At 39.4% G+C, this 22,746-nt stretch overlaps 1 protein-coding gene across 17 annotated transcripts in view; it reads left to right on the forward strand.

Moving 5' to 3' along the window:
* LOC113529575 (protocadherin gamma-A11) overlaps nt 1-22,746 on the forward strand; it is a 101,792-nt gene that overhangs the window by 73,078 nt on the left and 5,968 nt on the right. For 16 of the 17 annotated variants that reach the window (XM_053236853.1, XM_053236845.1, XM_053236856.1 and 13 more), the window contains exon 2: nt 15,518-15,576. In XM_053236853.1, the coding sequence (XP_053092828.1) occupies nt 15,518-15,576 (59 nt within the window). Of the gene's footprint in view, nt 1-6,794; nt 9,567-15,517; nt 15,577-22,746 lie in introns of those variants that run through there. The other variant, XM_053236844.1, reaches the window with a different exon arrangement.

Genomic DNA, 22,746 nt, shown 5'->3' on the forward strand with positions numbered 1-22,746 from the left:
AAATGTATAATGGACCAACACTTTCTCTGAAACTAGATTTAATCAGTGCTGTTGTGTTTGTATTTCTATACATATTTTAAGAGGCTTAATGCCAGCTAGGTATGACTTCCTTTCAAAGCATAGGTGGGTTGGTGGTGGGGTTGTTGATGCTGGTGGTGCAGTGTGTGTTTCAGAAGGGCAAGACTGCAGTAAGGCTGATCAGTAATCTAAACCTTGTGCATCTCTATATAGCATCTTTAGCTAAACAAGCTGTCAGACTGTAACAAACTGTATTATTTAGAAATAAAATTATTACCATTTATAATACTCCATCATTCACATACATGCATCAATATACATCTAACTGTTTTATTGTTCATGATTTTATATTTGTTGCTATTTTGTTCTCTTTTCAGTAATAACAAGCTCACAAAATTAGTTCATCTGAGTCCATATTTAGTTTGTGGCAATATCTCTGCTGTTTACTTGACTTAATGCTGCTTAGTGCTAATAATTGGAATTGTTTAGAGTGAGAGTTGGTATCATATTGGTATGATATGATGTACGGTATCTCTTTTGTTGTATGGTGTTATATGTTGTTTATTGTGTATTTTTAATTATATTTCAGTTGTTTTTCTTGTTATATTGACCAAGATGATCAGACAAGCACACAGCTTGCAAAAGAATTTGTTGTGTAGAGTTTAGTGTATACTGTACTGTTTATTGTCTTGACCTGACATGAATCAGCACTGTGCTATTCCACTGCAGCATCCAGTGCCTGCAATGTCAGGATGGGCACTGTTCTTTTCCTATCGGGATGGATAGATAGATCTGTGTGTGATTGTGTTTCTCCTCCTCCTAGATCTTGATGAAAGTAGGTCATGGGTGTCAGTACTGTAAATATCATATCATTGCTGATGCACTGAGGGTTCCAGAAAGGTTTTATATAAGATGGCAGTATGATTTCCTTTTACATCATCCCTCTTCCCTTCCCCCTCTCCAGCTGCACCCCTCTGCAGTCTTTGTGCTTGTGTGTGTTTGACTGCTCCCTATTCAGTATAGAAGAAACTGGACTAAACACATTCTTGCTTCACCTCCACAAAATAATCTCCTGTTTGCAAATTCTTTGCCACACTTGTCACGACATGATTGTCACAACATAATTCATATGAAATTTTAAGGGCTGGGGATGGGGTTAACATCTGTACCTTAACAAGGGTTAACAAGGGACGGGATAGCTCAGTGGTTAAGACGTTGGCCTTCTGATCAGAAGGTTGAGAGTTCAAATCCCAGCGCCACCAAGCTGCCACTGCTGGGCCCTTGAGCAAGGCCCTTAACCCTCAACTGCTCAGTTGTATAAATGAGATAATTGTAAGTCACTCTGGATAAGGGCGTCTGCCAAATGCCATAAATGTAAATGTACCTATTCTAACAACTTTATTGTTATGAAAGCACACACTGCTCTCACTCATTTAAATTGGACTTTTTTAAATCTTGAAATGAGGTTGCCTGTCACACAGGCCTTTGCACCATGTGCTTTACTGTGCTACATGTATTTCTTTTCCCCTTCCTCCTAGCCCACTTTCATCCTTAGATGGGATGCGTTGTCATAGCAACAAGCTGACTCACATGTAGGCTGTACCATTATGTCACAGGCCACAGGGGGGCAGTGAGAGGCTCAAAGCCATGTGTAATGTTCTAATGCAAAGGAAATGGTTCTGTGGGAGATGAAATACCCCTGCAGTTAATAATGTATTCCAGTGGCCTTGTCTAACGTGAGGGGGGAAGGGAATTTGTATGTGTGTGTGTGTGTGTGTGTGTGTGAGAGAGAGAGAGAGAGAGAGAGATGGGATTTGGGTTTCTATATTTGCCTCATTCTGTCTCTTATGAAGTGCAAACAATATAGATCATAAACACTCTTTAAGGGTTCCTCACCTGCCCCTCTGGGGAAACCCTTAAAGGTGTGTGCATTAACCCTAAAACAGAGTGTTTCCTTATCAGACAGGGTTCCAAGTAGAACCTTTTTTCTGCAAGATTTATGGTAATGCCAGCACTATTTGTGTGTGAGTATGGTTATCTAAATTATGATTTAAAGCTTATGCCATCATGCCATCTGTTTATTTTAAATTCTTTATCTAGGAGACGTGTGGTACACAGATACACATGTGCACATGTACCCAATTATGAATAAATCATGGAGGATATTGTAGATTTCTTCCCTATTCAGAGGGTCAATGCAGCAATCAGTGCACTGACAACAGTGAGAAATTAATTCAACTAAATTAAATTAACAGCAAAAAAAACATGAAATCCAATGCTTCCAACATCTCTCTCTCTCTCTCTCTCTCTCTCTATACATATATATATATATATATATATATATATATATATATATATATATCTTTTGTATATGAATGTATTATATGTACTGTAACCTCAGAATTGTTTTGTTGTATTTTAGAATTGCGTTTCTGGTCACATGTCATGTCTCCACAAAAATTTGGCTAACATATGGATTAAAATCAGTTTGTTTTATAATTGTGCAGAGGATAGGTAAGTATAAGTTGGGTCCCAAAATATCTCAGAGAATGTCATTATTCTAACTTATTTCCTTCATGTTCAATTTCTTTTTCATGCTGTCTTCCTGCCTGTGCTGCTGTGGCCTCCTGTCCTGTTCCTGCTTTATTCTGGTCCCCTGTGTCTGACTCACTGAAGGTAAGAAATTATTTCTTTTTGAAGTCTTTAAGACATGCACACTTTCCTGCTTAGTCTATTAAAATCACACTTTGAATTACACCAGTACTGTAAAATCTGGGATTCTGTATGGCCATTCTGAAAATTAAGAGGTAATAAGCTGTAGCTGTGAGGCTATGGTGCGCCTTCAGCAGTCTCTTCCTGGGTCTTTTGGGACTTTTGGAGGTTTTGAGGCTTTAACATTAAAGTGGATTGTATGTAATAAAGTGTGTGAAGAGCTACCAACTACATATTTTATTTATTCATAGGGAACTGATGTATAAACTTGAAGATTTCTATTGACGTTCTCTTAGTTTTCTAAATAATCAATCTCATAGGAATGTGACTGGTGTTGTTTGTATGATGGTTTCATTACAATCCTGGTAATAGAATATTAAAATAAAACCACAGCACTCATTTAACAATTCAGCAATCAAAAGCAATCTTTTTTGGGGAAAGTGCTTTCATGCAACATTTACACTTTAATTCTGAAGTTTGACAGCTAATTCTGATATTCTCAGCTGATATTCTCATTTCTGTGTCTTTATATATCAAAAGTTTAAGTAGATCTATGTTTATTCTGAACCTCAATACATGATGTTTAACCTATCCCTATGGAATACACTTTAACACACAAGTAGGAGAGATTGTCTTTATTGTAATTATACATACACCTATATGCATTCATTCATTCATTTGAATTAGGTTTGAATGTTTGGTCAGGGTTACGGTGAAGCCGGCAGACTGGGCGCAAGGTGGGAATACACCCTGGGTTGAATGCCAGTCCATTGCAGGGCACAATACACACACACATTCATACCTAGGGGCAATTCCTACGGGAGAACATGCTAAACTCCACACAGATGTTACCCCACTCTCAGGATTAAACTGGGACCCCTGGAACCTGTGTGCAGTTTAAATAATTTGTTTTCTTAACATTTCCCAGTTTGCAAGGAAGTGCTAGGTCACCCATGGGATGTAGCTACTCCTGGAAAAGTTAAGTGATGAGGGTCTTGCTTAAAGATCCAGTAGTATTATCTTGCCATTCCTGGGCTTTAATCTCTCTACTTTCTGATCAGTAACCCAAACCACTGAGCCACCACTGCCCTAACCATGTTGTCCTTCTAGAAACTACTTATAGTAGCAATTTCCATATTTCTTATCATTTTGTGTAGTGTGTAGTTATGCTACTGTATGTATTTCGCTGTCAAGAGTAATGTCATTTTTTGTTTGTGTTCTGGAGAATGGCTAATTAATTCAGTTGTCAGTGGTAATTTTTGTTGTTGTTGTTGATAAAACGCTTGCTTTGTTTGCTGGGCTGCTGATGGAGGAGAGTAAGCGAGGCCTCTGCTCTGAATGGCGCTGTTCGCGCTCGTGGTGCTGAAAGTCTCTCATTCACTCTCCTCCAGTTCCTGCTCTTTCGCGCTGTCTTTGTTATATTAAAGATTACCATGACCATGACCATGTGATGACCATGTGATGACCATGTGTTTCACATGTGAATGACCATGGTCACATGACCATGACGATGGCATGTCCTGACGTGTTTCTCTCTTTGGGTGTTTTTATGATCGTGCATAATGTTTAAGCGACTGCTTTTTTAATGCAAATGCTAAACGCACAGCAAGCAAAGAGTTGTCTCCTTGTGTGTGTGTGTGTGTGTGTGTGTGTGTGTGTGTGTGTGTGTGTGTGGTGCGCCGCGCCCTGGTGCTGCACTGCACTCTGTCTGACTCGTGCACGCTGTTGTTTGTGTGTTACACCACAAGGTGGCACTAAAGAAACCTGATCCACCAGCAGACTTCTGGAATAATAATAATAATAATAATAATAATAATAACACCCACACCCACACACACACACACACACACATATATATATATATATACATATATATATATATATATATATATATATATATATATATATATATATATATATATATATATATATATATATATATATATGTTTAAGGAATAAACAACCATGGAAATGTCTGTATAACTGCTTAGAATATGGATAAGCATGACAAACAAAAAAGTACTTTTATGTGAAATGCTTCAAGTTGTACTTCAGCATTAAGAAATCATAAGTTATGTTAACAAAGTAAGGAACTTATTTCTGTAAGTGTTTAGAAGATAAATTAATATGTGTAATATGAATCATCTCTCTATATATTTCTCTTTTTACACACATATTAATCCATTTTTCTTGATTAACTTGTGGAATGAATATACAAGGCTGAATGTTGAATACCTGCATTTATATCTGCTGACTTAAGTTCAGCTGATTATCAGCATTTTATAACATATTAGCATTTGTAATTTAATTTAATTTGCCAAATTAAATGAAATGTGTAGTATGTTAGTGTAATATACTGTAATAAAAATGTTTTCTGTATATTATGTTATTGGATCATAGCATAGTATTAATGTAATATAGTAAGTTATGCTTATGTGCTTTATCTCTATAGTCTGTTAGTTAATTGTGGTATTTTATCTATTAGTATGTTAAATGAGATGCCTTCTAGCACCCTACTAGGGTTCCAACTAGAACATCTTCAGAAAGCTAGAACTAATATCCAGAGAACCTGTGAAGAACCTTCTTTAAGAGTATACAGTATGATGTGTGTCTATATAGTATGGAAATGTAACATAGTATGTTATCTTTTACATCAATAGCACATCTTGACATTTTTATTCTGATTGATATGGATAATATGTATATAAGATGTAAGACCTAATATTTCATGCTTTGGCTGTCAGAATGAGGCATCTATTTTGTTGAGTACAGCTGACAGTACAGGTGGGGTTCTCTTTAACAGACTGAATCCATATAGACCACTATTGTTGTAAATCTTGCTAAAGGCTTCTACGTGAATCTGGCAGACACATTGAGCTATAAACTTTGGGTTGTGTCTGAGGCTGTAAGGAGTATTTCCGTGTGGATGTAAAACAAAATCACTTGGATATGAGAATTTACAGATAGAGAGACAGCTGTATGCTTCTTTAAGTGTTGCTTGTATACTTCCTGTAGTAGCTTTATCATAGCAATGAGTTATTTATAAAGATCAAATTTCAATCCATACTGTACAATTGACTACATGAAGCTCACTGAATGATGCCGTAATGGTTTAAAGATTTTTACACAGGTCACCTTGGCCTACTATCAATATGCTCTCAGAAATAATGGTATCAAACTGTAGATTACTTTTCCTTGTCCCTGGGGCAGAATTATCAAGGGTAGCGTGTAAGTGGTGTACCTTTTTATAAGCTTTTAGGTACAACAGTGGTCCTTAAGGCCCAATTATGAACCTCAAATTATTATACCTATATCCTGTATTCATGTTTCCAGGTAAAAGATACATACTAAAGGTACACGACATGTACTCTTGATGGTACCATCAGCAACAAGGAAAAGTACAGTTTCTTTACCTTTATTTCGGAGAGTGTAGGTATTCAGAAAACCCTGAAGGCTAGAAACCTTTACAGATGCTTTGTATGTTTATGTTTTATATGTAAACGTTTTCCAAGCTACATTTGTCCTAGTGAGAGCTTGGCTTCCTGGTTTCTAAATGAATATTTGTAGAAAGCAGAGACATAATAAAGGTCCTGGCAAACTCTTAAAAAAAAAATGTTGAGCTGATTAAGAAACAGTGCCGTCTGGTGGCTCACAAGTGAATTTAAAACAGTGGTAATGAACTTGTAGAGTGGGTTATAACTCTCCATGCTTTTGTGGCTTCTCTTCTTTCAGTGCCACATCAAACAAACGAACAATAAATAAATAAATAAATAAATAAGAAAAACTGCATTTAGTAGCTCATAGAGATCTGAAAAGCACATAAAATAGGCTAAAATTTTATTGCAAACGACGAAGAAAACTTATTACTGTAGGCTGAAGTTCAAATGTAGTATAACCTTATTCCTTGATTTAAGAAATGCCACCCAGTCACTGTGAGACAGCGGATTCCTGGTCAGACTGAGCCACACTGACTGTGCTGAAAAGTTCTGCTGCTCCGGAAAGTAAGTGTGTGTGTGTGTGTGTGTGTGTGTGTGTGTGTGTGTGTGTGTATAGCCTCACTCTCAGCCAATCAGAAGGGGTCCTTTGTGGCCGAGGCTCCTCCCTCGTGCGCGCGATGGAGAGGCCCAGTCAGCGCGCGGAGGTTAGGGAGACGGCCGGATGGAGTTTTGCGTGTTTTCTTCTTTCCTTTTATATTAATTTACAGAAACGTTTTCGGGTGCCATGGATTGTTTAAGTCGCTTAAGTTTATTCCACATCAAACGGATTAAGTTTCGAACGGCATGCTGAGGATTAATAATTGGGGACAAATATGGTTTGATCACGAGAAAACTTGTGCCTCAGACGTGTGTGAGCTCATGATGGAGCGGAGAAAGAGGAGCTGCTGCTCGGGATGGCCCGCGCTCTGGCACGCGCTCTGGCTCGCGCTCTCCTCCCTGTCCTGCCTCTCGAGCGCGACAGCAGAGCTCCGCTATTCCGTGGCTGAAGAGCAACAGCCGGGCTCTTTTGTCGGGAACATAGCGAAAGACTTGGGCCTCACGGTTCAGAAGATTAGTGAAAGGAACATGCGCGTTATTTCGGACCCCAGCGCTCAGTATTTCGAGATAAACTCAGTTAGCGGTGCTTTAGTCATTAGCGAGACCATCGACAGGGAGCGCTTGTGTGGTTTGGGTTTAACATGTTCTTTGCACCTTCAAATAGTTCTCCACAACCCGTTGGATATGCAGCGCGTCGTTGTAGACGTTGTTGATGTGAACGACAACTCGCCGCAGTTCCCGGCTCGTAACTCATCGCTGGAGGTCTCGGAGGCGGCTGCGCCGGGAACCCGCTTCCGCCTGGAGAGTGCGCGCGACCCCGACGTGGGCGTCAACTCGCTGCGGACCTACCGTCTCGAGCCCAACGACTTCTTCGCGTTAAACGTCGAGACGAAAAGCGACGGCAGTAAGGTTCCCGAGCTTGTGCTGGAGAAGGCTCTTGATCGCGAGACGCGCGCCGCATTTCGCCTCCTGCTCACGGCGGTGGACGGCGGACAGCCGGAGAAATCCGGCACCACACTGCTGCTCATCACAGTTTTGGATGTGAACGACAACGCGCCCGTTTTTGCTGAGCCAGTGAAACGGGTTAGCCTCTTGGAGAACTCTCCTGTTGGCACTATTGTGGCCAAATTAAACGCTACAGATGTAGACTCTGGAACGAACGGACAAATATCTTTCTTATTTAGCAAATACACCCCAGAGATAATTCTCAAGGTTTTCAGTGTGGATGCTAAAACCGGAGAGCTCCTGGTTATTGGTGAGGTGGATTATGAACAGGCGAAGGTTTATGACATCACCGTTCAGGCCAGGGACGGTGGAACTCCCGCCATGGAGGGTTCCTGTCACATCAAAGTGGAAATATCGGATGTGAACGATAACACGCCGGAAGTGACGTTAACATCCCTCACCAGTCCCATCAGCGAGGATGCACCAACAAACACTGTCATTGCATTGATTAGTGCAAGTGACTTAGATTCAGGTAAAAATGGACAGGTGACATTAAAAGTGTCTCCAGGGCTGCCATTTAAACTGAAATCCGCTTTTGGGGAGTATTACACCCTCCTTACAGACGGCCCTTTGGACAGAGAAGCCATCCCTGAGTACACTGTTGTTGTGACTGTGACAGATGCCGGTTCTCCTCCATTGTCCTCTAAAAAGACATTTGCTGTTAGTCTCTCTGATGTGAACGATAATGCACCAGTATTCTCACAGCCATATTACTCTGTGGACATCGTGGAGAATAACGCCCCCAGTACCTCACTCGTGACAGTGTCAGCCTCTGACCCAGACTTAGGGGACAATGCCCGTCTCACCTACTCCATCTTGGCCTCTACCGTCAATGGCAGCCCTGTGTCCTCTTACGTCTATATCAACCCAGAGAATGGCAATATCTTTACTATGCGTACGTTGGACTACGAGCAAATGAATGCCTTTAAGATCGAAGTACAGGTGCAGGACAGTGGGGTCCCACCACGCAGCTCCAATGTCACTGTCCATGTCTTTGTCACTGACCAGAATGACAATCCGCCCGTCATACTTTACCCTGCTAACTCTGGTGACTCTGGCCTTCAGCTGACCATGCCCCGCTCTGCCCCTGTCGGCCATCTTGTGAATAAGATAGTTGGATATGATCCCGACAGCGGGCACAACGCATGGCTGTTCTACAGCATCGCACCCGGCGAGGATGCAGAATTTTTCCGTATTGGAGTGAACACAGGCGAGCTTCGGACTGCAAGGAAACTATCGGAGGTTGAGGCAGGGAGCCAAGCGCGCTCATCATACAGCTTTGTGGTGGTCGTGCAGGACAATGGACAGCCTAACCAGTCCACCAGTGCCTCTGTCACCATCAACATAGAGGAGAAGAGTGCAGACACAGCCACAGACCTTCACAAAACATCTTCTCGTAAAACAGGCGGAATTCCAGACATAAGCTTGTACCTCATAATCTCACTGGGCTGTGTGACTCTGGTCTTTCTTGTGACCATTGTGGTGCTGCTGGTGCGGTGCCTTAGACACAAAGATGACCTGACGTGTTGCTACTCCAGGAAGGGCTTCCGTTCTCGCCATGCTTACCAGCAGCGTTCCCATAAGGACCTTCACCTCCAGCTGAACACAGATGGGCCTATCCGGTACATGGAGGTGGTGGGGGGCCCTCAGGAACCCCACACACGCACATACAGGCCCTGCTACTCCACAATCTCCAGCAGGAGCGACTTTGTGTTTGTTAAGACTCCTCTCCTGAGCCATAACAACACATTAAACATGACCCTAACCCGGAAGCACTTATTGAACTCAGCCAATGAGGTGAGGGCTCAGCCTGGTAGAGAAGCTGATAACATTTAAACACTGAATAGTTCTGTCTTGCTATTGCCACATAAGTGACACAGATTTCAAATCATATTATCATCTCAGAAACTACTTTTATTTATTTCTCTTTTCTAAATCAACCTCATGGCATTTCCCATGTTGTAACTTTGTGAGGGACCTGCCGCAGAGTCAGAGATTTTTTTAAATTATTGATCATAATTAAGACTAGGAATTTCAGCATTTCTAGAAAACCAGGGTCGGAGCACCAAACAGAAATTGTATGGATATTATAGAAGAAAGATAATGAGGCAAAGAGAAAGTGAACCTGTACCCAGATGTGGGACAATTTGAGACATATTTGTCCCAAATTTAAAATATTTGTTAGGCATTTTTATAAAGAACAGAAAAGCCAATCTACTAGTCAGAGCAAATGGATGAAGGGAAGAGTAAATAAGGAGAGAAAGGTTGTGGGAGATTAAAAAAGGTCAAAATGGCTAGCAGATGGCAGAAAAGGACATGTCAGACCGAAATTAGGTTTGAGATGAGAAGGAAAGAGGGGGACGGATAAATGAAGACCGAGAGAAGGATGTAGTGGCGAGGCATGTATAGGGAAAGAAATTGGTGGCTGAAAACAGGATTCCAGAGGTCATCCTGTGACCCAGGACTTCCTGTTGTGGTGGAGGTCAGTGATTGGTTCCATACCTTAAGGTCATGTGACCTTCAGTAATGTGTGTCACCCTTGGGAAATCCCATAATTAATTTTCCTAGTAACCAAGATTCAGACTACCCATAGAACACTACAGAGCACACAATGAGATTTCAGTGTAGACATTCAGTTAAAGTCACTGTGTATAATAACATAGTAAATGTGTGTTTACTGTAAGTAGTAAATGCTGATACCTAGGGGAGAGGAAACATTTGAAAAAAAGTTCTCACTCTTGCTTTGTAATCATTATTGAAGTATTTTTACACTATTCTCTTTTTTCCTCTGTAGGGTGAAAGCTTTTATCAGACCATAATGTTTGACTCCTCTTGCATTCAGAATATGATATGTAAGGTGAAAAGCTATAGGGCCTTTTGGGGCTTGATGTTATTTATACCTGCTTTATGTCAAAGCAGGACATTGTTTAATCCGTCGACTTTGTATCATGTTTTTAAAAGGGGATAGAGAGGGAGGTGAGACTGAAAAGGAGAGATTTCCTGTTCTTTCTCTCATTCTTTTTATCTGCCTGTGTCTCCCTTGTGTGATGTCTGTATGTCCTCTGGGAGTGCTTTTGGCCCTCAGGTCATGAAGAGACCATCTGGCTTCTCTGGCACGACACGTGCGAGTTGTGTTTGAGTGTTTTGTGTTTTGTGGGAGGGCATGTGAGCTGCAATACCAGCAGAAGGATGGGACATTATCTCATAGCTCAGAAATTCAGTCAGAGATGGTGGAGTTTTCAGCCATGTTTGTTTCTGGTAGAGCCGTAGCCTAATTTATGAAACTGTTCTACTACTGCAGTTACTGACAGAAAAGGAAGAGGGATTATTCCCCTTTCTGCTGTGTCTTTTTCCTCTCTTTGAGCCATTACCATGTAAAGAACAGCATAGTTTTCCTTCCTTGTACATTTGTGTGCATCTTACATAGCCAATTGTCCTTTTTTTCTGTTCCTGGCAGCCATTTCCTCTTTTTCCTCATCCTCACCATGTGTTTTCCTGCCGAGCTTCCTGCTCACTTAAGGCAGCCATTTTACTGTCACCTCTGTGTTGTCGGTAGTGTTGTGATGAACTTCACTGTGTGTATGTGTAGACCAGGTTAACTCACATCTGTGAAGTATATCTCATCTCATCTCTAGTTTCAATGCAGTGGCAATCAAAATGTGTTCCAGCTGAACTTCAGAGCTCGATTTTTATGCCATGTTGTTTGTGACCGTGTTTGTGCCTTTTACTGACTTTAGTGACCATATTGTTAGTTTTACTGACTGGTGCATTTTATTTAACTCACAACTTTTTTAAGTATTATTCAACAGTCAAGCACTTTATTTCATGAGTATTATAACATATCTGCCCTTCTAAGATAAAATGAGTAAGATCACAATGAGGAGAATGTCTGCTTATCTGAGCTGGAGTTCTTGAATTTTTTTGTCAGTTTTCCTCAATTCAGTCTGCACTCAAATCCTAGAGCACTTTGCTAATTGCTTAGAGCTGTTTATGGATCATTGCTTAGAGCTGTTCAAGTCATGGATCCAAAACTAGCTCTGGTGGTTACAGGAATATTGCAGGGATGTTTCTACATTATTCTAAGAAAGACATCTGAAAACAGTATTAGAACAGAACAGAATAGACCTTAATGATCCACTGCTGTGGAAATTTTCCGTTTAGTTTTTAGGTAAGAGGAGCATCCTCACTGATGTAGAGAATGAGAGATTTGTCGTTCATGAGCTCAATAAGAAGATGTGTGTATGCAGAGAAGCAGCTGTTTTCCATGTGTTCCCTCTGTAGAGCCTAGCCTTGGCGGGAAGCGTGAATATGTATCCGGTTTCAGTGTAGTGGCACACAAAGTGTTAATTTCCAGTTGAACGTCATAGCTGGATTTTTACGCTTTCTTGTTTGTGGCCATACTTTAGTAACCAGTGCAGTAGCATTATGGCAGTACTTAAGGGTGATCTTACTGATCTGGTATGTTTTATTTAACTCACAAAACAGACAAACACTTTACATCATGAATATTATATTGTGGTCAATATATCTCTGGAGAATTTAAAAATGATGCCCACTGCCACCCCACTTGTTACCCCATGTCCCATGTGGGTCGTCTGGTTGCTGGCTGGGAGCTTTTACTCACTGAGCCACAGCTGTTGCATTAAACTCACAGACCTCAGTAAAACACTTAAGAGTCACGGTAAACCCAGGAGAACTAAAAGGTATTATTTAGGTTAACCTCATGTTGGAAACTTTCTACAGGTTGTGTTAAAACAGAGTGCTACTTTAATGGTGTGCGTGTCAGGAATGGGCTGTTGGGCTGAAAGCACCATCAGTGGAGTACTAAATGTCGACATGTGTGTTCCTGTAAACGTAGATTGGTTATTGTGACTCCACAGATGTCTCATGTTATACAAAGTTAAATGTAGTCATTAGTTACTAATCATATATTCTGTGTATTTATTAGTTATCAATGTTGCTATATAACTGACTAAGGCTGTCAAAAAGAATTTCACTATTCAAACTATTCAGATACTATTGGCATTTTCATATTTCCACATTCAAAAGCAAAAAAATTCACATGGAAATTTTTAAGATTTATATATTTTACTTTTAATGTGTTGAAACACACATTTTCAAAATGTTTCGGCTAAATACAAACCTTTGTTTTTGATCAGTCTGAATAAATTCATCCAATTTATTGCATCCATTATTTCTACAATTTTTAAAGTATCAGTTTTTATAGTTCAGTTTTAAAAAAATGCATAATTTAATAATAGTTAATTTCCAGTATTACTGGAGTCACTCTTTTTCTGTGGCTAAATTTTAAATTTTAAATAACACTAATGTGTTATTCTCTATTTAGTGAGCACATATAGTGAAAAGAAATCCGTTCAGGAATCGCCCTAACAGTTTGTTGAAGCTACTGAATCTAATCTAAATATCAGCAAGAAAGGAATGTGAAACATTCATAATTCTGATATTACCATATTACTGCCTGCTTGTGATTTTCTTTACTTCAGAAAAATATAAGAATATATGCTAAGAAATTAAACATTAAATATTTAAGTAATTGAAATATTAGTACAGAATTAAAGAATTTGAGAGCCCCACCACAGCCTCTGCTTTAAATCTCGCCTGTCTGTGGGTTCTGTGGGTTTTAACATGACCTTGCCTGTGGCCTTGCAAGTGCACAGGGCAGCTCTGACTCTGCACTATGATCATCACAATGTTGGAATGTTGGACTTTTTGGTGGCCATTTTGAAAACAAAATAATTTTGATCTTTTTTTATATTTTATTTTTCCTCCCATTTTCCTTTCCTGTTTTCCATATGAAAGCTGAAAGTGAGAAGTAGAGGAAACAGATAAGGAGATAAAGACATGGGTCAAAGACAGAAGGGAATTAGAAGAACAGAAAGGAATAAGAAGACTAAAAACGGAAAGAGACCAAGTGTAGTCTTGCAGTTTCTGTCTCACGTAGTGGTTTGCTTTGGGTTTTTCCCAGTCTCCATTTCCTGTTTGCTTTCATTCCCCTCCAACTCCTGCTGTCTCACTCAGAGCGACTCAGCCTACAGGTCAGAGTGTATACTGACGTGTGGGCTGCCTCTTTCTGCGTAACTTTCTTCATTATAACCTTTAGTTTCTGCACACGCACACTCAAACTGGCATATCCAGAAGTCTACGTTTAAACACAGGCTGCCCTTCATAGGAGAATCAGCAGCCCAGGTCAACAGCATTGTTTTGTACACATTTACAAAGAGAGAGGTTATTTAGACTAATAATATAAAGATCCTGTATATGCATTGGGCTTATGACCCTTGTGAAACTGCACCTGCATGTATTTCATATTTTAGTGCGTTTAGTTTCAGTTAACAAGTCAAAATTTACAATGTCTACATTACACTAACAGTGTAGTTCTCACTGCACTGAGTTTTATGCGTAGAACCGTGAGCAGTACAGTGAAGCTTTTATTTAGGTTTTGGTTGGCATTGATTTTATCTGTGAGAGTGTACGTGGTAAAACATTGTAGTTGTACTCTGATGTCTTTATGTATCTATGTGTGTGGATGTACTTTTATTTGATAGCACAGGGCTTTAATAATTCAGCCTCTCCTCTCTTCTCTCATGGAGAGAGCAGAGCTGATGTTGCAGTTCACGCAACAACTCACTACACACCAGTAAAAGACGGGAGAGAGAGAAAGAGCAAGGAAGAGAGGTGTAGAGGAGCTTTTAGTTCTCTATAATCACCCGTCTTCTCCCCGATTTGATCTTCTATCTGTTTTAGGAGTTTCTGTGCATTTAAAAAAAAGATGAGAATATCTCTATGAAAATATTTCAGTTCATACTGGGGCTGCACAATAATGGATAAAATGATAATCATGATTATCTTGCTCAGTATTACAATAACAATTATTTATCCCAGTGATTCCACTAATTTGGGGACCAAATTTTTTTTTTACCACATCTTATCATTATCAATATAATTTCAAAAGAAAATAGTCTTTTATTTAACATACTGATCTATATTTTTTTATATAAACCTGTCTAAATCTTTGATAATTTTTGACAAATCTAGATAAAGAATGTTGACCAAAAAAAAAATTGCAATCGTGATTAAAATATGATTAATTACACAGCACTGGGTCATTACTGTCCTGTTTGCTTCCTGTCCACTGAGGATGTTTTTTCCATCCAACATGAACACAATGGTGGCTTTGTCTTCTAGCTGATGTTTCAGAGAGTCAATCAATTAGTGCTACTGCTTGGTCCAGAAACAATCCTGGATTGTGTTGAAGACTCTCAGCATGCACTACCCATAGCTCATAGCTGTTTCTTTATTTTGAAATGGCAATTTAAGTGCTGTAGTCTAGAGACAATGCAAGCAGATGTGTCAGCAGACTTGGAGTTTCTATTATTTTGAACTCTGTGTAGTTGTATTGATAGCAGCTTCTGTAGGCAAACACAGACACAAGCTCCTTGATATCTTCTCTGCTATGGACTCTTATTTTTTGTCTCTTGATAAGCGAGCAAAACAAACAAAATGGTTGGTACTGCCAAATTTGCTATCTCAAACTGACCATGTAGTACATTACATAGGTTCCACAACACCATTATGTTATACTCTATGTAGTGAGCACATATAGTGAATAGAAATGCTTAATCCATAACTCTGACTACATGAAAGTTGGTGGCTGAAACTGACAGATAAACAGAGGCAAGTCTTCAGGGTTAAAACTAACTGTTTTTTTTTTTGTTTCTTCTCTGCAGCAAAAACCCCCCAACGCTGACTGGCGTTTCAACCAGAACCAGAGACCTGGACCCAGTGGGTGAGTTCATTATAGCACAGATTTGCATATCATGAAAATGTTGTATAACTGTATGCATAACTGAAGTTATACAAATACACACCCTTTCGACACTCATGTATTTGCATTGCATTAATACAAACTCATATACGCCAGGATTATTTATTCATATCTACAGAGTTACACCTAGTCTTACAGAAACCTTTTCTGGATCTTCCAGTTTGTTAAATGTATAAAATCGAAGAGCCGTGAATAGATAAAGAGGTAGGAGATGCAGTTTAGGGGTGGTGTGTGTGTTAGATGTTAACGCAGAGGGCACTGTTTGCTCATTACAGATCCTAACAGGAGAGAGGACATAAATATGTTGGCGTAGGGGCAAACTGAATGCACAAACATAAAGTCAACACCCCTCACCCCTTTCTTTGTAACTGATTATTGATGTAAGGCCACACCAACTAACAAAATGTTTGTGGATTAAATTATGGTCTCTTTAACACACACCCATCTACACACACATCTACACAACTTAAAAAAGAGCAAGATAGGTACACAAAGAGAGAAATGAAGATTGGTGGTGGAGAGGGTGGGGTTGGGGGGAAGGGGGGGTGACAGAGAGAATTGTATCCTAAATTACTGCTCAACAATGACTTAACAAAGGGAAGGAAGGCAAGAAGGAAGACAAGGTTTGCACTATATGTGTTGAAATGCTTGAGGAGAGACTCAGGTAAATTGCTAACACATAACATTATAAGACACAAAATATACAAACACACAACACAAGAGCATATGACTAAAAATAAAGTGAAATAAGAACAGTAAGAATATAATATACCAAATACAATATTACTAAAAGGAAACAAACCAAAGTATTGCACTATGCTGAAGTAGTGTGTAAACTGACTGACAGTAGATGTACAATGTATTGGAAAGAAGGAAGGAAAGAAGGAAAGAAATAATAATGTATAAAGAAAAAAGCAGTGTTGTGGTGCTTGTAGTCATAATAATGCCGCATCTGTTGCTGCAGCTATAACTGACTGTGGCAAAGGCAAGAGGTCCAGTGGGAAAACTCCCTTCTTATGCGACTGTCAGTAACTTACATTTTTCCTGTCCAGCATGAGCTTAAGGCCTTCAGAGCCAAAGGCATTCATCCTCTCTCTCATGCCAAGCAGCTCTGGTGCTCGCACTGCACCAAATTCCCAATAGACATTACATAACACATTCCTGCCTGAGAAAAGCCATTTGGAAGACATTAAATCTTTTTTTGTTTCATTTCAAATGTCAGCTCCACATATACAACAGTGGAATGACTCTTAAACTGCTCCACTTAGTGACAGTTTAGCTGCAAGATTTACTGCTTGTTCTATCATTCGAGGTTGTTTCGTGGATCATCAAGAAAAGAAAGCCTAGAGGGCAAATATATTATTTGTTTTTGGAATCAGAAAGCTGATAGATTGGATTAAAGGTTAGAGATTCTTAAAGAAGAAGAGTCCACTCCTATAGACATTCAGTACATGAGGCAGATTTCTCTCTCTCTCTGTCTGTATGAATATGTATTGAACCATTTTCTTTCACTTTATGAAAAGCAAAATGATTCAAATGATGCATCACTGGTCTTTATTTCAGTCACTACAAGTTCAGATCTGCTCTTTTAAGATCGAAGTCACCCCACAAGCTGAGGTACAGATGAATTGCACAGGCTCATGCGTGCTAATAGACGTTTATCCCCGTGTAGCTGTTCCCTTTTGGCTTTCTGCACCCAGACTTTGATCCTGTAGTATCATGTGCTGTTTATAGGCATGCCACTGGCTTTGCTTGCTTTTTAGACCTTTGATATTGCTAGAATAGGGGACTAGCTGGGTGTGGTGATTTAGAGTATGTGAGTTTTTAAATGTGTCTGATTAGCAATGGTGTAAAATAAATCTTGTAGTGAAAGTGATGTTTCAAAGATAATTAAGATGTTTTATTTTTAACTTTGGGAAAGTTTTCCAAAAAGTATTTTTTTATGGATGCTGATATCAGCACATTGATGTCACTGGCTGACAGTGTGCTTCATTTATCAAGTTAGATATGAACAAATTTATTTGTGTGTCCTTTACTGGAGCATATGCACCAGAATTCACTAAAATCCAGTTAGTACAGAAAAATTGTCATTATTTATTAAAGCACATGTTTTGTGTACATTTATGTATAAGAACACTCTTCAAATCATATAACTTCAAATCATATAACTGGTGATGAGTTACTGCTATTTTATATACAGATTACGCTGTCAAGTTTAAAAAGCTTATTTATTTCAATTACACACAAACTTAATGTACATTGAATGAACATGTCATGTCGTATTATTGATGTGAAAGAAATCAATCCAAATCCAATCTATAAATTAAGACAAATAAGACTAGGCTTTCGGTTAGGACAAAGAAATGGTGCCTATAATGCAGTGGCTGAGCTGCATTACTGAAAAATTTAGTGCACACCACATTTAGGTGTTACTCTTTCACTGTTTAATTGTCTTTTTATCATTTTCAGCTCTCTGTGAGCTTTGTGTAAGTTTCTAAATGCACACATCTGTGTCTTAAACATGCTTGATAATTGACAATTGATTGGAATTTATCAAGATGCACATATGAGTAAGAAAATCAGCTTTAGCAAAACCTTTATAACTCCCACAGGAACCTTCCCCAGTGTGTCTATGGATCAAAGGCAAAAATGTTTTCTAAAAAAACAGCAAAAAGCTGTAACATTCTTGAAGTATTCTACAGAGATAAATTTGTAATTTATCATGACTTTGTCAACCATTTAATGTTTCACAGAAAGTTTTGTAATGCAGATCATTATGAATGACAGTTTTGCACTTTAGAACTTGTGTGGTTTCATCTGAGAACTGTGTGTGTGTATGTGTGTGTGTTGGCATGTGTTGACTGTATTTCCTCTCTCTCTGGACTTGAATCTACAGCCCATAGCCTTTACCACAGGAAGTGCTTATCTAACCACAGGATATGATAATGCTGACCAAAGGAAGTGCTATTTCCCTTTATAGGAGTGTGAAGCTAATTAGGGACAAATGAAGCATCTTATGTTCCCCAACAGACACAATAACTAAGCCCTGATTCATAAATCCTAAACTCATGGAATATGCTTGTCCAGGGTCACATATGAAGCTGCTTCTGTTAATTTTGTACCTATGCAGTGATCTGATCTCAGTCTTACTGTTATTTATATTTTATATTTAACTTTTATTTATAAAGCAGTCATAGTGATATGAGAAGCTCTGTTTTATGTGACGCTGCAGTTTAGCCCGTCAAGATCATCTGCCTGAACTCCATTCTGTTCCTTATGAGCAGTTTCTGTCCTCGCGTCCTGCGTTCCTTCATTCTGGCTCTGGCACCCTCTCCTCTCCGCTTCTCTCATTCTCCTCTTCTCTCACTCTCCTCTCCTCATTCTCCTCTCCCTCTCCTCTTCTCTCATTCCCCTTTCCTCTCATTCTCCTCTCCTCTCACTCTCCTCTCCTCTCCTGCCTGGGCTCCAGTCTGTTCCTCATGAGCAGTTTCTGTCTTCATGTCCTGTGTTCCTTCATTCTGGCTCTGGCCCTCTTTCTGTGCTTGGCAGCCAGAGTCTGGCGGGCACCCTCTACTCTCCTCTCACTCTCTTCTTCTCTCACTCTCTTCTTCTCTCACTCTCCTCTCCTCTCATTCTCCTCTCACTCTCTTCTCCTCTCTTCTCCTGCCTGGGCTCCAGTCTGTTTCTCATAAGCAGTTTCTGTCCTCATGTCCTGCGTTCCTTCATTCAGCACCCCCTTCTCTCCTCTCCCTCTCCTCTCCCTCTCCCTCTTCTCTCCCCTCCTCTCATTCTTCTCTCCTCTCATGTCCTCTCCTTTGCTTTCCTCTCCTGTCCTCTCCTCTCCTCTCACTCTCCTCTCACTTTCCTCTAACTATGCTCTCACTGTTTTCTCCTCTCCTCTCACTGTCCTGTCCTCTCATCTCATCTCATCTCCTCTCATCTCATCTCTTTCTCCTCTCCTCTCCTCTCCTCTCCTCTCCTCTCCTCTCCTCTCACTCTACTCAAATCCAGAATCTTCTCTTGCAGGCTGTTTGTCTTTCTCTGTTTTTCATGAAGCTCTGTACATTTTTCCATGCTGTGTTGAACTTTTAAACCTACTTGTGCATTCTTTTGCTGTTCTTTTCATTACTCCTTCTCACCATCTCACCACATTCTCAGCCATCATTAAAATGCATGCACTTCTTTATTTTGTTCTTCTTACTCTAGTCGTTGTCCTGAAGTCATCTGCTGGTGTGGCTAATTGTCTTCTGATTCCCCAGAGAGTGTAATGCTGTGTTAAAGCAGGAAGTGAGATCTAGGCAGGCGTGAGAGGGTTCAGAGACTCAGCACAAAGATGTCTCAAATGAATATGTATAATCTTCATAACTTAAACTGCTACATTGTGCAGTTTTTTGGCTTTAAATTAAATAGGTGACTTGGAAGTGTATAAGTGAAGAGACATTATAAACTTAATTTTTAGGGGATTATATAGAGGAAGCTGCACTATTCTGTAATTAAATGCAGTTACAGAATAATGAGATAATGAACATACCTGCAGTTAACGTATAGTAACATGGTATTTTTGGTTTATCATTGATTAGTAATTGTGCTTTATACAGCTTGAGAGACTCTAATGCAGGGTTGAACCCATTTCCTTCACTACAGGGATCCCTGTGTGTTTCTCAGAGACATTACTTCCTTTTGTCTTCAGCCATCTCGAAATGTGTATATAAACAAAATAAACTTTGCTATAGATTCTGAAGCAGAGCTCTTTACTATTGTTTGCCAACACTGGTATGACTTCATCTTTCTCAGATAGCTTAACTAATCTAATGAGCTACAAAGATAAGGCATGTTTGCTGAAAGAGATAAGGGGGGACTGAATGAGTGAGTGAGTGGGTGGTTGCTTGAACTCTCAGGTCCACTAATATTGGGCTACTGGTGGTGCCTAAGACCAGACTGATGTCAGTGGGGGCAGATCTGTCAGTGCTATAGCCTCCAAAGTTCCTTCTCCCATTTTCTTCTTTTTCTTTTTCCTTTTCTGTACCTTGTACCTTTTCTCCCAATAAGTTTCTCTTTCTTCTTCTAGCTCTAGCTCTTTTTGCTAGTATGTTTTGTGTGTGTGTGTGTGTGTGTGTGTACAGCAATTATTGTACAGTGATTATTAAATGAGACTAAAGTTAAAGAGAAAAGAGGCTACTGTACCACCGGTAGTGCTCCAGACTTTAAGAGCTATTTGCGCTGTATTTATGTGATTAATACAGATTGTGAGAAAGTTTTCTCTCTTCCTTTGTAAATCCTAATTGTGTCATTAAGTCTGTCTGGTTTACAATGAAACTGCATGGGAGCTTTAATCACTTTAATGTTGTAAAGCTGAGAGATTGTATACATCAGGTAGCTACAGTAAAAAAAAAAAAAAAAAAAAATTGCCTAAAGTGAGTTTTCTGCTAATAACCAGGAAAAGCACTATTAATGAAGACTGAATGACTTAATGAAGAAGTTTGTGTTCCTATTTTCTTAATCTTTGTGTGTGTGTGTGTGTGTGTGTGTGTGTGTGTTTGTATTAGTCTTCTCTAATGAGGTGATTGTTACAGAGGTCTGGCCTACTTTTGTGTTTGTTCTCTATAGATGCAAATTGGATTAAAAAAAAACAAAGCTTTGAAGCTCAGCTCAGTCCAGATGGAAATGATCAGTGTTTGTGTTTGTTTTTGTGTGTGCGTGTGTGTCCATGCAAGTGTGTGTGCGTGCGAGTCTGTGTATAGGTTTGCTTTCAGGCAGCTGTTACCTCTCTGTTTCTGGTCTCATTAACTTTTTACTTTACGACAAGGCAGGGCAGCACCAATGTTTGTGTGTATGCGTGACAGTGTTTTTGTAATGGTATATGTAGGAGACAATGGTATAGTCCAGTCTGGAGTAGTGGATATAGTACGACCACCCCCCTACACATTTCAAAACACACACACACACAGATTAATTACAGGGTACAAGGTATATAGCATTACTGACAACAGATCTGCTAATCTAAGTGTGTGGGTTATCACCATAGACTGTTAGTTATGATTTACAGATTTATGAAACAATGGATACAAATGCACAAAAATGACAAAGATTAATGATTTTCGAAGTGATTTTTTTTTTTACGAAACGATGAATTACTTCAACAATATACTTTTAAAGAATTACTTTATTCCGTGGTCTCATACAGTTCATTCAAAGAGAATTTCTTCTTCTTCTTCTTCTTCTTCTATTATTATTATTATTATTATTATTATTATTATTATTATTATTATTATTATACTAACTAAAAGAGTTTCATAAAAGAGAGATGACCAGCTCACACAATATTTGCAGTGGATTTTCCAGTGGCTTTTAAAGTATCTTAGTGGATTTAAGGTAATAACATGATGCAGTGAACAGTGTCAATTGAGTACATGCATAAAACGTGGCTGTTGATCCATGTTTTCTGTTACCAACCAAAGAAAATTTTATTAAACACTGCTCTACTTTCACATAGCTGACAATAGCTAGAGAAGATAACCAAGCTTATATTAGCCATCAATCTGTAACTCAACTTGAGATGCTAGCGTACTATTAGATGTGTCAGGCTACTAATGAGATGGCCAGAAAATTACATTTAATGGATATAATACTTGCCATTCGATGGACTGGTGTCCCAGTAAGCCACCATGTCTCTTATTAGGATTAAGCTTCTACCTGAAATCAAACTGTGCATCTGTTTCTCCTGTACTGCTAATGAAAAATTGAGCTCAGCTAAGTTTGTATATGGCGGCATCCTCTGAAAGGTCTTTGTTTTCCACTGGCATTTGAATGATGTTTTCTCTATACTGTATAGCGTAATGATCAAACTCTGACTATCCTGGATCACTCAGAAGACAATGAGTTCCCTTTTGAGTCTGGTTCCTCTCTGTCATGTTCATTAGAGGTCTAGATCTACACCTGGCTACTTAGTGACAAAGTCTGTCCTTAAAATGACTGTACAAATGTAGAAAATTGAGTGAATAGTGTATATGTGCATCTGACTACCTGACTGTTGGGAAATGTGGGAAAAACGGGGAATGTTTTTGTATGTGAGCGTGTGTGTGAGCGTGTGTGTCTGTGTGTGTGTCTGAGTGACGGAGAGAGAGAGAATAA

Source organism: Pangasianodon hypophthalmus, chromosome 9, assembly GCF_027358585.1.
Source record: "Pangasianodon hypophthalmus isolate fPanHyp1 chromosome 9, fPanHyp1.pri, whole genome shotgun sequence".
NCBI classification, from domain to species: domain Eukaryota; kingdom Metazoa; phylum Chordata; class Actinopteri; order Siluriformes; family Pangasiidae; genus Pangasianodon; species Pangasianodon hypophthalmus.